Raw genomic sequence first — 14,219 nt, forward strand, 5'->3', positions numbered from 1 at the left:
TGAAATTCAACTCAAAGGGAGGGGCAAAAGCAGGGCTTTACCCAGGTGCATATGGCTGTTCTCATGCTCCTCCCAACCTTAGCAGCCACCAACACTGAAGGCAGTAAGGGAGTGGTGGAGGGCCAGGGACAGTGGGGTTAGGTTAGCATATACTACCTTGTACAATGTAGTAAGAGCTGAATTGGCATGTGTTTTTCGCAGAGTCCTGTTGGCTCAGGCTAAGCTACTTCCCACAATAACCTGCAAAGCACAACTCAGCATTTGGCATAAAAAGACAGGAAACTTGCCAAAAAATGAAGATCGATTTGTTCTACATCTTAGTATGAACTACGGCGACACCTTCATGGACCAATAGCTGGAATGCCAATATCCAAAACAGAGATCAGGAAGGTAAAGGTACAGAATAACATGTTAAGTGACTGGGATGAACTGATTGGGGTGGATTTTAGTGACGTAGAGTTTTGTAACTTGTAAAATCATCCTGTCAATGCTGTAAGCTGAAACATGTAACTTTGGGAGCATACCCCCTATGGAAGGTGAAGGTAACAACATTGCATTAGATGGCTTCCCGCAGACTGGTATCATATTGAACCTTTGTCCTGTACTGCATTATTGGTTTTTAGCCATAACCCTGACTGATATTGGTTATTTGGTCTCTTGAATTGATTTCATTATCAAACCAAAGCGTCATCAAGCAGTTGGACTATACACTTGATCAACAGTGGCCTTGTGCTGTTCCTGTATCAGGGGAATTCTCCCCTGGCCCCTTGTAGCACTTTTACATCCCCTCTGTACCACTGGAGCAGCACATAGCTGGAGGCTTCACATGGAGTCCTGTGATATGGTCACCTCCTCCCCTAAGAACACAGAGGTGAGGGTCAACAGCTGTGGAGTAGCAGTGGTTGAGGTCCAGCAGGCCTAAGTGCAGTTTGATTCTGTGCAACAAATTTTTCCAAAGGGGGTGAAAGCAAAGTGCAAATATAAGAAAGACCTAGTCAATATTGAAAGGCAGAACAGGATAGCATAGATCTGCCCCTGCTCCCACTGCAATCAATAACAGAACACCCTTCTGCTTCTGTAGAAGTAGGATAAAACTCCAAATGCGGTTTTGTTTGTGTATGTAAGACAGACAAATATCAGACAGGGTCAAATTCTGCTTGTTTGTCATAGGAGCAGTCCTACTGAAGCAAACAGGATTTAGCCTATGCCGCATAGTCTAATTTATAAAGGCACTGAACTGGGCTTTTGGGGAGCTGGATATTATTTCTGGCTTTGTCACAGACAGACTTTTGGCAAGTTGTTTCCCCTCCCTGTTCCTGTTTTCCCTCCCACTCTTCATCTGTCACGTCTATTTAGACTGCAGACTCTTCAGGGCAAGGATCATTTCATACTCTGGGTACATACAGTGCCTTATACAACAGGGCCAATAATAGATTGGGTACTACTGTAATAATATGGACAATGAGCAATCCAGAGTATTCAAAAACAAACCAAACACTTTAATCAGGGCGAGGCACCTCTTACGGTGATATTCTTACAAAATATTAAATAACGTGAAGGACTTTCTCCCACTTCGACTCTATACAAAAAAATTACATTATTTACAAACACTGGTCTCCGAATAGCTTTACAATGCTACTCACAGACTGCACATGGCAAGAGAGTGCACAGACGGCACAGGGAACCCCTCCTTCCAAGTCGCCTGCGGGTTCAGTATAAGCATTTTAAAAATCAAATGGTACTCAATGCAGCAGCAACTGCCTCCAGAAGCAGGAAAACACCATTTTGGAAAGACTAGTTCACTGGTTTTAGTTTTGTAGGCTGAAAATAAATACTTCCTGTAGTGGGGGGGGGGGGGGGGGAATTCTCTTAACTTGTTCCTCAGCTCCCCCGACCAGCTGAAAATACCTGTGTGTAGAGTCTGTAAAGGCCTTTGCTCTTATACTTCTCTACCGCACAATAACCAGTCCCATTTGGTTGCCTGGTGGAGCATAGATGTGTCAGTTCTTACCCATTCACTTCAGCTGATGAGAGGGAGACTTCACTATTATGTCCGGAATCATTACAGTGTTATAGGAAGTGAAATGGTCGCTGTTCTGAAGACATATGAGGTCTCTCCTTCTCACCCCCATTTTATTGTTACATTAGGATAGTCCCCATTTCCTTGTCAAGTATAAAGGATTTTCACCGGCATGTGCATTCCCTAAGAACTCCTTAAAAAGTCACCCAGGAGTGAGCATCCAGGACCTGCATTGTAATCAGGTTTAAAAAAAATAAATCAGTCTTTAAAACCCACTCAGAATGTCTCTCAGCTATGACAAGAATCGAGCTCCTAACTGGTGACACTATCTCAACAAAGTTAACAGGGGAATCCAAAAGTTTAAATAAAACAAACAAAAAAAACAAAACTTCAAGGCAGCAGCTCCTTACAAAGGTAAATTCATAACATTTTTTAAATGTTTTCATTTAAAACAACAAAATCAGTCCTGTAACTATGGAAGTCATGATCCCAATGTTCTGTTTAATCTCTGTAGCCTTTCAAAATTAAAAAGGGCAGGGAATTAAAGCAAGAAGCTATATTTAATGAATAAAGTATGTATAAAGAAGGAGGGAGAAGTGAATGTTGGCTGAGTGGTGGGGAGAATTGCAATGAAGATGTAGATGGTTAGCTTTTCTTCCTTTAGGGGCAGAAAGTAAAGGTTCTCCCCCCACACCCCACCCCCAAAACATTGACTCAAACAACCCCTTCCCCATTAAAAAAAAAAAAAAAAAAAGGCTACTTCTGCCAAGCAGATCAGATACAGATCAGCCACTCTTGGTTGAAAGGGAAAAGGTTTACAAGATTAGCAATGGAAAACAGAGCCAACTACTGCCCCTGTCCCTTCAGAATGTACTCAGTGCTGTACATTTTAAAAGTACCCATCAGCAAGCCCACTCAAGCTGCCCTGGAAGCAATGAGACCACTAACATGAGTGGGCTTAGTCTGTCTCTTGTAGAGCTTCCAGCTCCACAGAAAATGCACTTTCAAAACCCACCATAGAATATTAAACTAAAAAGAAATATTAAAAATAAAATTAAGAAAGTGTGTGTTGGGTGGCAGGGGGAGATGTATAAGGACCAAATTCAGCACCAGTTTAGATCCTGTGCAAGATCAAACCATCTCCAACAGGATTGCATAGAGTGCAGAAAATCACAACATTTGACTGTAAGAGCCAGATCCTGCTCCACGGAAAGTCAGGGCCTGACTCCCACTGACTCCATGGCAACAGAATCAAGCCCCGGGTGTCCAATTGCAACTCAGCTTCAAGGATGTTGTGTCACCAGCTAGACCCAGCGGGGACTGCTCGTAGGGTGCATTTTGAACAGGAACCTGCACAAATTGTCAGTCAGGTGAGCATGAAAGATACATTCTATCTGAAAACAGAGGGATGAGTGTGGCTGGGAGGCTGTGTAAAGAGAGAGAGAGATGATCCGATAAAAATCAAGTGGGAGTAAAGGAGATGAAAAGAAAAGGTGCCTAGTGGAAGAACAGTGTGACACCACTTCCCTGCTGTATTCCTGAGCTACATGTGCTTGGTGTGATGCCCTCTATAGGCTGCTGGGGTTGTGCATGTGGAGGGCCTGTCCCCTTTGAACACTGAAGGTGGCCTCCATGCAAGAGCCCAGCCTCCAGGAAGGAGACTGCTCTCCCTGGTGGGGGATATCCATGCCAATAAGGAACAATGGGAGGTTATGGACTAGGGGAGAATGGTCAGTCTGAGGGAAATATTGCTTTGAATAGATGCAATTATTCCTCTCCCACTGAACCAAGCCCATGGCCTTCCATGTAGAATTTATCTTCTGGACTTCCTACTACAGGCACAAGGCACATTGGTGCTTTGGTGTCGATTCAGAAGGTGCAGGGTGAGTGGGGGAGGAGAAAGGAATGAACTCATTTAGTTATGTGGCATTTCTCTCCATCGACACCTGGGTGCATTTAGTCCATTGACAGAGATGGGACCATGGTGGGGAAGACAATAAACAAACCCCAGAGCTTTTTACTCATACTGAGTTGGAGCCACTAGTGCTGTAAGCCACCAGCAAAGGCCAAGGTCCACTTTCATTCATCCACTTTCAGCCAGCCTTTCTTGTAGTCCTGCAGGATCTCCAGGTAGTACTGCCACTCGGGCTCGCTGTCATACTTCACCTCATACACCGTCTTGAGGGGGTCCTTGTGATGCTTGTGGATCCTCAGCACCACCCCCTGGTACCAGGCCTCTGTCTTGTCATTCTCCTCATACAGATGTCTGATCCGCTTGCCCACCAGTTCCGGGTACCTGGATGGGGACATCGGACTCTCCGCCTCATTCCTGAAGGTCTTGCTGAGGAGGGAGCAGCCTCGCCTTGAAGCTGGACTCCTCCCCCTCATCCCCCGAGTGCCATGGAGAGGAGTCCTCTGCGCTCCCCGAAGGACCCTCTGGAATTTGATCCGAACCATTGAGTTCCGGAGGTGCAGAACTCTTGAGGTACTCCTGGTCTTCCTGGATGCCTTACTGGTCAGCTTCAGCTGAAGGGTCCTACAAGGCTTGTGGGTTTGGAGAAGTTGCCTCTTGGCACCAGAGGGTGGTGGGAGTCCATTTGGTTTTGAATCCAGGGAGCTGGGAACAACTTGGGAAGATGGTCTCCCATCCTTGAGCAAAGTATCCTCTCCATCAGGAGGGGAGCGGCTTCCCTGAGGCTTCTCGTCAAGCAGATGGGTTTTCTCTGGTCCCAGGGCAGCAGCCCCCTCCTGGAAAGGAGACCCCTGCTTAGATGAGATCAGAAACTTTCCTTTCCTGTGCTTTCCCTTGAACAAGTTGGCCGGCGTTCCAGCTCTTGCACCCATCAGGCCCCCAGTCGCTTTCTTCTTCACGTAATCCACTGCTACTGCTTTGCCTTCATCTGTCAGAGTCCCTGCACCAGGTTCACCTAGGTGAGGAAGAGAGGACATGGTCAGTTAAGTTAGCACCTTCACCTGCTTAAAATAAAGCTCTCATTGCACTGTGTGGACCACGTGAGGATGACATCTGCAGGAATTGAAGCCATAGGCACACCATACAATTTCAACCCTAGTCTACTAGCCAAAATGCAATGGGTTCCATTTCCTCCTTCTTTGGGGCTTACTGCCAGTGACCTGAAAGGGAGCCTGGTAAAGGTCCCTTCAGATCCAGCAGTAGAGATGGAGCACTCGCTACCGTATTCCTCTGACAGCAGTGCCTAGAATTCCAATACGCTGCTGAGGGAGAAGAGCACTGTGGTTACCCACCAGCTTATGACTAGGATGGGGAATTTGAACCTATGCCATTAGCTACCAGTGGAGGCTCTGCCATGTGTTTTAAATGGCTGTCATGGAAGTACTACCTCCACATTATAGTGGTTCTGGCAATGATGTTCTATGGCCAAAAAACTGGGTTTCATTGGCTCCTGCCCCACCCCTCACGATTTAAACAAGACCAGCTTATTCTACAACTCACCAGTTGCTCTGAGTCAATTACCATCAAGTTAAAAGACCAGGGTAACTTTCAGAGCTTGGATAGGAAGCCACGTCTGCACTGTTCCTCCCTGTTCTAGCCCCTGCTTTTGCCTAGAGCATGAGGAAATGGAAGCTGTTATGTACTGATGAGATCTGATCTAGGATATCATAGAAATGTAGGGCTAGAAGGAACCTCAAGAAGTCATCTAGTCCATTTGCCCACACTGAGAAAGGGATAAGTATACCTTGACCATCCCTATTTGTCTAAACTGTTCTTAAAAACTTCTAGTGCTGGGGATTCCACAATCTCCACTGGTAACCTAGTCCAGTGCTTGATGATCTTCATGGTTCGAAAGTTTTTCCCACACAATCCAACCTAAATTTCCCTTGTTGCAAACTAAGTGGATTACTTCTTGTCCAACCATGGAAAACAATTGATCACCATCCTCTTTAAAACATACTTATCAGATCTCCCCCAGCTTTCTCTTCTGTAGACTAAACATGCCCCCATCTTTCAGCCTTTCCTCATAGGTAGGGCCCTTCGTTTTTGGTTTTTATTTTATTTAATTTTTCCCAGGAATTTATCAGTGTTCATTACAACGACGACGAAAACCGGTGAAAATTGGTGGAAAAAACTATTATTTTTTCTGGGTAAACATCAGGTTTTATTTTGGTGGACAGAAGGATGGGGAAAAATGTATTCAGTAGATTAATGCTTTGATGAATGGAATTCAATGTTCTTTGCTGCAGAGTTAAAAACAGAACTCAATACACAATGCCACCTCAGAGTTTAAGAAAACAATATATCTCTAATCCCCAAATAAAAAACTTTTCATTTGAATAAACAGTTTACTGTTGCAGACTTAGAACTGTTAGCCTATAAATATTTACATGTAATAATTGGGCCACACCATTTGCAGCACATACACTCAACTTCATCCTTTTCTCCAATGGGTTTTTTTAAACTTTTGAATATTTCCTTGTGTTCTGAAACACATACTGATACAGATTTTAGTTTCCTTCTCATCTTTTTGTCAGATCTTTAAACCGTTATCTGCCAACAGCTTGAAATGTGTACGTGGTGGGCGTGAGATTCATCAGTACGTTCAGATGCGCACACGCTTCAGAGCTTGCGTGCGTGCCTGCTTGTTTATTGTGTGTCTCTTCTAAATGAATAGATGGCCTTGCTTCAACAGGCAGCTTTGTACACACACACACACACACACACACACACACACTAATGTATTATCGTACATATATCTCATGCAATGTCTTGTATTTTCCTAATAAAACGAGTACTTTTTATATATTAGAATGCTACAAAAGTAGGGTGAAAATTGGAAAAAAACAAATAATACTTTTCATAAAACCCAGGATTTTTTCAGTAAAAATCAGTTTAAACTGAAAACAAAGGGGCTTACTCATAGGCTATGTTTTCCAAACCTCATATACATTTTTGTTGCTCTCCTCTGGAGTCTCTCCAATTTGTTCACATCTTTCTCAAAGTGCAGAGCTCCAGATTGGAGCTGAGGCCTCGCCAGTGCTGACTAAAGTGGAACAATTATAGAATATCAGGTTTGGAAGGGACCTCAGGAGGTCATCTAGTCCAACCACCTGCTCAAAGCAGTACCAATCCCCAGACAGATTTTTGCACCCAAATCCCTAAAGGGCCCCCTTGAGGATTGAACTCACAACCCTGGGTTTAGCAGGCCAATGCTGAAACCTCTCCGGTGTCTTAGATACAACACTCTTAATTCATCCTAGAATCACAATTGCCTTTTTCACTGCAGCATCACACTGTTGACTCGTTCAATTTGAGATACAGTATAACCCACAGATCCTTTTCAGCAGCACTACTGCCTAGCCAGTTATTCCCCATTTTGTATTTGTTATTTTATTTTTTCTCCTTAAATCTAGTACTTTGCACACGTCTTCATTGCATTTCATCCTGTTGATTTCAGACCAATTTGTCAAGACCTGCCTGAATTCTAATCCTGTCTTCCAAAGTGCTAGCAACCCCACCCAGCATAGTGTCATCCACAAATTTTGTAAGTAGAGCCTCCACTCCATCAGGTATGTTGCGAATGAAAATATTGAGTAGTAACAGACCCAAGACACACCCTTTAAATACCTCACTAGGTGCGTCCTCCCAGTTTAACAATGAGCCATTGAGAATTACTCTTGGAGTAGGGCTTTCACCCCTATGCAATTTAAAAAAAGGAATTAGCAAAGATAGCTAATGTTCTCTAAGTGTTCAAAACTACGATGCACCTAACGACCAAATAGTGTCCAATTATTTTGGGTGGGATTTTCCAAGGAGCCTAAAGGATTTGGGCACCTAACTCCCTTAAGCTCCTTTGAAAGGGATTTGTTCTGGATGGAATTTTAAAGGCATATTGAGAGGAGGAATAGGCAGGAGTTACTTTGTCAAGAATTATTCCAGTTTTGCCAACACACTCCAGGCAAGTCATTCCCTCTCTCGTCTCCCCCAGACAGACTAACATACACAAGGGCAGATGGTAATCTGCTGTCCAGTATTGTGATGGAAGGCCAGTTTCTCAGACACCAGTGCCACTTCACCTCTGTGCCCCATAAATAACTGGGTGTTCTCCCCAACAGCATGGTTTCAACTGTTTTTAATATATTAAAAACACACACAAAGAACAAATACCTACTTGGAGGCATGCTGGCCAGCTTGTGAACTTGGACCTGTAAGAAATAAAGTTATTGGTAATCATCTGAAGCGCAGCAAAGATGACACTATTCAAAGGCTACTAGGAAGGGGGAGTTGGAACTAATTACAGTAGGATCAGGGTCTCTACTTTGAAACACAGAGAGACTTACGCTTATTTTCTTCAGGGTGCAAACTGATCCCTTGGGGAAAATGGAGTAATCTCTTTTCCCCTAACCACTTAGAGCCCTGCACACCCTATTGTTAAGGCTGTAGAGGGATTTCACCAGGCCAGAGGAACTGGGAATTCCTAGCATAATCTTGGCTGATTTGCATTGTGATTGATATGGAATTGAGGTTTCAATTCCACAAGGGACAGGGCACCTCCAAACCAGCACCTTCCAGGGCCAGGATATAAAGCATGATGATTCCATTGAGAATAAAATGGGAATTGTAACCTCATTGTGCCAGGGGTATGGTTTAATATGCCTTCCGTGTGGATCACTCCAAAAAAATTGCAAGAGGCGCTTCCCTTGCAGAAACACAAGCTGGGTCTGGGTGCACATGCTGGGAACACACCATGTTTCTGGTAATTAAGGCTTTCAGTGGAAATAAATCCAGTTAGCGCTGCACAGAATCCCACCTACATGTTCCATATAGGGATCAGACCCTTTTTGTTTCTGGTCAAAGTTGGCCAACTGGCTCTGCCTATACAAGACAAAAGCAAACCAAAGTTCCCAGAGAAGTGTCACCAATGACACACACAGTAACTTTTCCATTGACTTTTTCCATTGGGGGAAATGGGAAGGACAGACCTCAACACCTCATCCCAACACTAGGGCCTCTAATGATGCAGTGCTCCTCCAGTTACTGCCTTGCGACATCAGAGGGGCAAGCGCAAACGTTCTGTGGGAGATTTAACTTTAATACTCGAGAAGAGACGCTAATGCCAGTGAAGACACCTTCAAAGACACCTAAATGTATAGAATAGAGGAGTAAGAGCAAAGACCTCCTTCTTTCTCATTAATGGAACCTAGAGATGACCAAAGCCCCTGTTCAGCAAAGCACATCGATGGACTATACATGCTTCACATTAAACATATGCTTAATTGCTCTGCTGAACAGGGCCCTAATGACTAGAAAGACATTTTAACCACCACAAAAGCAGGTGATTGTATAGTCACAGCAGTTAAAGGTCAAGATTTTTTTAGGTTCCTTTGCCCTGTTTTTTATTCTAATCCTCTGCTGTTGCAGGTTCATACGTGGACAGTTAGTAGCTCGGAGCATCTATTTACAGGGCTGTTTTTGGGTGGCATTCGCAGACAGGGTATGCAAAAGAAATGCAGCCACTGAGAATTCAATTGGAGAAGGAGTCCCTCCCACAGGGACAGAACACGTCCCTTTAAAATTAAGGGACAACCCAAGAGTGTAACCATGTTCTTGTGTTAAAATATATAACATATAATATATAAATAATATATAAAATCAAAAGGTACTGCTGTGAGCATATATTGCCCAGCTTGGCCCAACCTACCCCATGCTAAATAACTGCTCGGACCCAAAAGGTAAAGCTACTTTGTTTGGATCAGAACAACCAAACAAACATTCTGCTTCAGGTATGGTTTGGTTTTAAAATTCAGTTAGTTTCTTAGCCTGTAGCGAATGCTGACTGAAATGCAGCAGACTATTCCTCCCATGATCTGCATTGGGGAAAAGGGGCTTCGGAACTGAATGCCAAGCAGTGCCTTGACCTAGAATTCTCAGACCTTCTCTGCAGCACTGATCTATCTACTTGCTGTCTAAAAGACTACCCATCACCATGGTATCTGGTAGCAGTGAGCAAGAACAGGACTGACTGGTTACACTGATAGAGCTCAGGGGCAGGGTACCTTGTTTCATGGGGCAGAAGGTGGAGAAGAGTGTGAAATGCCAGAGGTAGGATTAATGGCACTCCAAGCTACACACATTTACCTACTGTGACACTAAGCACCCCTGTATTCACACCCTGCACAGTGTTGTAATAATCTTTGTACAAAATAAGCCTTGTGAGGTATTATTTGAAAACTAATACACTGATCATTAATATCCTTGTGCAATGTGTGGTGTGTATTAAGAGTGAAATTATGACTCAAGTGTATGTAAACCAGTTATGCCAGGAAGAGATGGTAAACAGGTCTGCCCTAGACAAAAGGAATGTGTTTTCCCCACCTGGGAATTACTTCTCAAGTACTTTGGAAGTCAATGAGAATGTATTTACATATCTCAGAACCAGACCCATCAAGCTAACAAGAGGTGAAGGCAAACCTCACACTAACACAGGGGTAGGCAACCTATGGCATGCATGCCAAAGGCGGCACGCGAACTGATTTTCAGTGGCACTCACACTGCCCGGGTCCTGGCCACCGGTCCGGGGGGGCTCTGCATTTTAATTTAATTTTAAATGAAGCTTCTTAAACATTTTAAAAACCTTATTTACTTTACATACAACAATAGTTTAGTTCTATATTATAGACTTATAGAAAAATCTTCTAAAAATGTTAAAATGTATTACTGGCACACGAAACCTTACATTAGTGTGAATAAATGAAGACTCGGCACACCACTTCTGAAAGGTTGCAGACCCCTGCACTAACAGGTGAGGGAGAAGACAGCCTGGCATCTACATCCAGCAGGAGACAGACACTGGGTCTGGGTTTTACTTTTCAAAGAATACATTGCAAAGCTTTACTGGTCTATAAAGACGGGTCGGGGGGAACTGAACCTCAAGTGATAAACAAGTGAATCAAGCAATTGTTTACAATATTACTGTGTTATAACATATCGAGCGAGGTCTCTTCTAAGGACACACGGTGATCAATATCATTATGAATTTTATGTATTAATACTACATAGGGAATCATGGATACTCATTGATATCAGGTTTCAGAGTAGCAGCCGTGTTAGTCTGTATCCGCAAAAAGAACAGGAGTACTTGTGGCACCTTAGAGACTAACAAATTTATTAGAGCATAAGCTTTCGTGGACTACAGCCCACTTCTTCGGATGCATACAGAGTGGAATAAATATTGAGGAGATATATATATACACACATATCCTTTACTCTCACAGATCTTGGGAGACAGACCTGTCCTCGCTTACAGACAACCCCCCAACCTAAAGCAAATACTCACCAGCAACCACACATTACTGAACAAAACCACTGACCCAGGAACCTATCCTTGTAACAAAGCCCGATGCCAACTCTGTCCACATATCTATTCAAGTGACATCATCATAGGACCTAATCACATCAGCCATACCATCAGGGGCTCGTTCACCTACACATCTACCAATGTGATATATGCCATCATGTGCCAGCAATGCCCCTCTGCCATGTACATTGGCCAAACCGGACAGTCTCTCCGCAAAAGAATTAATGGACACAAATCTGACATCAGGAATCATAATACTCAAAACCAGTAGGAGAACACTTTAACCTGTCTGGTCATTCAATGACAGACCTGCGGGTGGCTATCTTAAAACAGAAAAACTTCAAAAACAGACTCCAAGGAGAGACTGCTGAGCTGGAATTGATATGCAAACTAGACACAATCAACTCAGGATTGAATAAGTACTGGGAATGGCTGAGCCATTACAAACATTGAATCTGTCTCCCCTTGTAAGTATTCTCACACTTCTTATCAAACGGTCTGTACTGGGCTATCTTGATTATCACTTAATTGGCCTCTCAGAATTGGTAAGACATCTCCCACCTGTTTATGCTCTCTGTATGTGTGTATATATATCTCCTCAATATTTATTCCACTCTGTATGCATCCGAAGAAGTGGGCTGTAGTCCACGAAAGCTTATTCTCTAATAAATTTGTTAGTCTCTAAGGTGCCACAAGTACTCCTGTTCTTTTTATTGATATCAGGCTGTACAGTCTGCCCACACAGGAGGGAATGTCACAGCTATCTATGTGTCTCCAAAGAGATTAAACAAGGTGTGACTAAAAACCAATTGAAGCCCTATTTACATAGAAACTAGCCAGGGGGTGGGAAGATCACAGGAAGAAAAAATAGCAGGAGGTCATCCTGCCCCTTAAAACAAAAAGTCATTGGAACTTTGGAAGATATAAGTAAAGACTTGAAGCCATCTTTGGCATCCATGGCTAGATAGGCACAACGGAACAGAGCCCTTGCAAGCTGAGAAAGATGGGTCCTTCAACCAAAGGGGGGTTGAAGTCTCTAGAACCGAATGTAGGACAGAAACTTGCTTATGCAAAGATCTTTCACCTAAGATGACAAGGAAAGCCAGAACCTTGTACTTTTGTGGAAGATCCTGAGGGAAGGTCAGTCATGACTAGGAAAAAGAATGACTAGTGAGAGAATCCATCTTGAACAAAGCCAGTATTTTGCTAGATTAAGTTTAGACTTTTAGATGTGTGTTTTCACTTTTGTTTTACTTGTAACCTTTTCTAGCTTTATTCTTTTTACTTGGCATCACTTATGTCCTATTGTTAATAAATAGATTTTATTCTTACCATAAACCAGCTCTGTGCTGTGTTTGAACAGAAGGGTGTGCTTACCCCCAAGTTAAGTTAATAAGTTGTGATATGTTTGTCTTTAGAGGAACAAATGAACCATATTATCCAGGAGAGATCTGAATATTGCAGAGCACATGATTTTGGGGAAATTTGGGATTGGGGGTGTGTTGGGGTCATCTTGCTGGTTGTAACCAAGGCTGGTGAAAACCAGAATGGGGCTGTAGACTGGCTGCTGGGGTCAGAGCTGCTGAACCAGGGCCATCTAAGCACAGAGACACTCAAGGTGTGACCTACATGGTGGCAGGCTGGTTGTGAGTGGCCCAGGCTGGGAGCTACAGCAGCAAAACATTGTGAGGCACCCAGTGTTACAGGCTAAATGGTGATAACCCCTCACTAGCCTGGATTGCACCCCTGAGCCCTGACCAGACCGTCATATACTGCAGTACAGGTGAGAGTTGAGAGTTCATGGAGCTCTGTGACAAGGATCGGACACCTGCAGGCTTGATATTTCTTTTTAGAGAGATTCTACTGTAAAGATCATGCCACCTCCCCATCAGGCGTCTGCCACACTCTTCGTTTTCTACCGTCCTGCCAATCCTATGACATTTCTGACAGCAAAAGAGCGGTTCTCTTGAGACATGTCACTGTGTCCAGAGAAAAATCAGAGGGTAAGGCCAGGCGCTCAGAGGCCCTTCTGGCCAGGCTGTGTGTGCACAATTCAACATGTTATACAAGGGACTAGTTTATCCATCAAACATACCCCTGCCTGCTCTGTCCCCTTTCTGCCTAGCCATACACCCTGGCCCCCTTCCATTCTCAGCTCCCTTCCCTCCCTTGCTAGCAGGGTGCTGGGGCAGCTGGCTGCAACAACATCTTCCATGCAGGTTTGGAATCAGCTGGGAAAACTGGCTGGCTGCCTTCAATTCCTCTGAGGCCTTGGCTATACTGGCACTGTACAGCGCTGCAACTTGCTGTGCTCAGGGGTGTGAAAAGCTCCCCCCCCCCCCCCGGGCATGCTCGCTCGCAGCGCTGCAGGCTATTCCCCTCGGAGAGGTGGAGTACATACAGCGCTGCGAGAGCTCTCTCACAGTACTGGCGGCATGACTACACTCGCGCTTCACAGCGCTGCCACGGCAGCACTGTGAAGTCCCGAGTGTAGCCAAGGCCTGACACAACAGCCCTTGGGTGGGGTCAGGAGCAGAACTGGCAATGGAATCCCGACATGATGCATGACATTCCAAGCAGGCCTGAGGACACATTCACAAGCATCACAGGAGACGCCCAACACTTGATCAACTGAGGTCAATCATTAGAGGGTGGGATCAGAATCTGGCCCACAGCCATTCCAGACCCATCCATCTCATCAAGTGGCAGCATGGCATGCCCAAAGGCTGTCACTAATGATAGCATGTGTCAACTGCAAGGAGAATCAGACCTCATTAATATCGTCCGGCCTCCTGAAATTGCAGTTTTGGACCCTCCACCCATTTAAATGTTAAAATATGGGGCGTAGCTGGTCGTGGCTGAATACT

The 14,219-nt window shown here is 44.3% G+C and overlaps 1 protein-coding gene across 2 annotated transcripts in view; it reads right to left on the reverse strand.

The window, feature by feature from the left end:
- Window positions 1-1,476: 1,476 nt before the first annotated feature.
- Window positions 1,477-14,219, reverse strand: part of C10H15orf39 (chromosome 10 C15orf39 homolog) — a 34,100-nt gene continuing 21,357 nt past the window's right edge. Inside the window, exons 3-4 of one of the 2 annotated variants that reach the window (XM_054042199.1) lie at window positions 8,167-8,200; window positions 4,858-4,947 (exon numbers count right to left, since the gene is read on the reverse strand). In XM_054042199.1, the coding sequence (XP_053898174.1) occupies window positions 4,944-4,947; window positions 8,167-8,200 (38 nt within the window). In that variant the 3' untranslated portion in view covers window positions 4,858-4,943. Of the gene's footprint in view, window positions 4,948-8,166; window positions 8,201-14,219 lie in introns of both variants that reach the window. The other variant, XM_054042198.1, reaches the window with a different exon arrangement.

Source organism: Malaclemys terrapin, chromosome 10, assembly GCF_027887155.1.
Source record: "Malaclemys terrapin pileata isolate rMalTer1 chromosome 10, rMalTer1.hap1, whole genome shotgun sequence".
In the NCBI taxonomy this organism is placed as follows: Eukaryota; Metazoa; Chordata; order Testudines; family Emydidae; genus Malaclemys; species Malaclemys terrapin.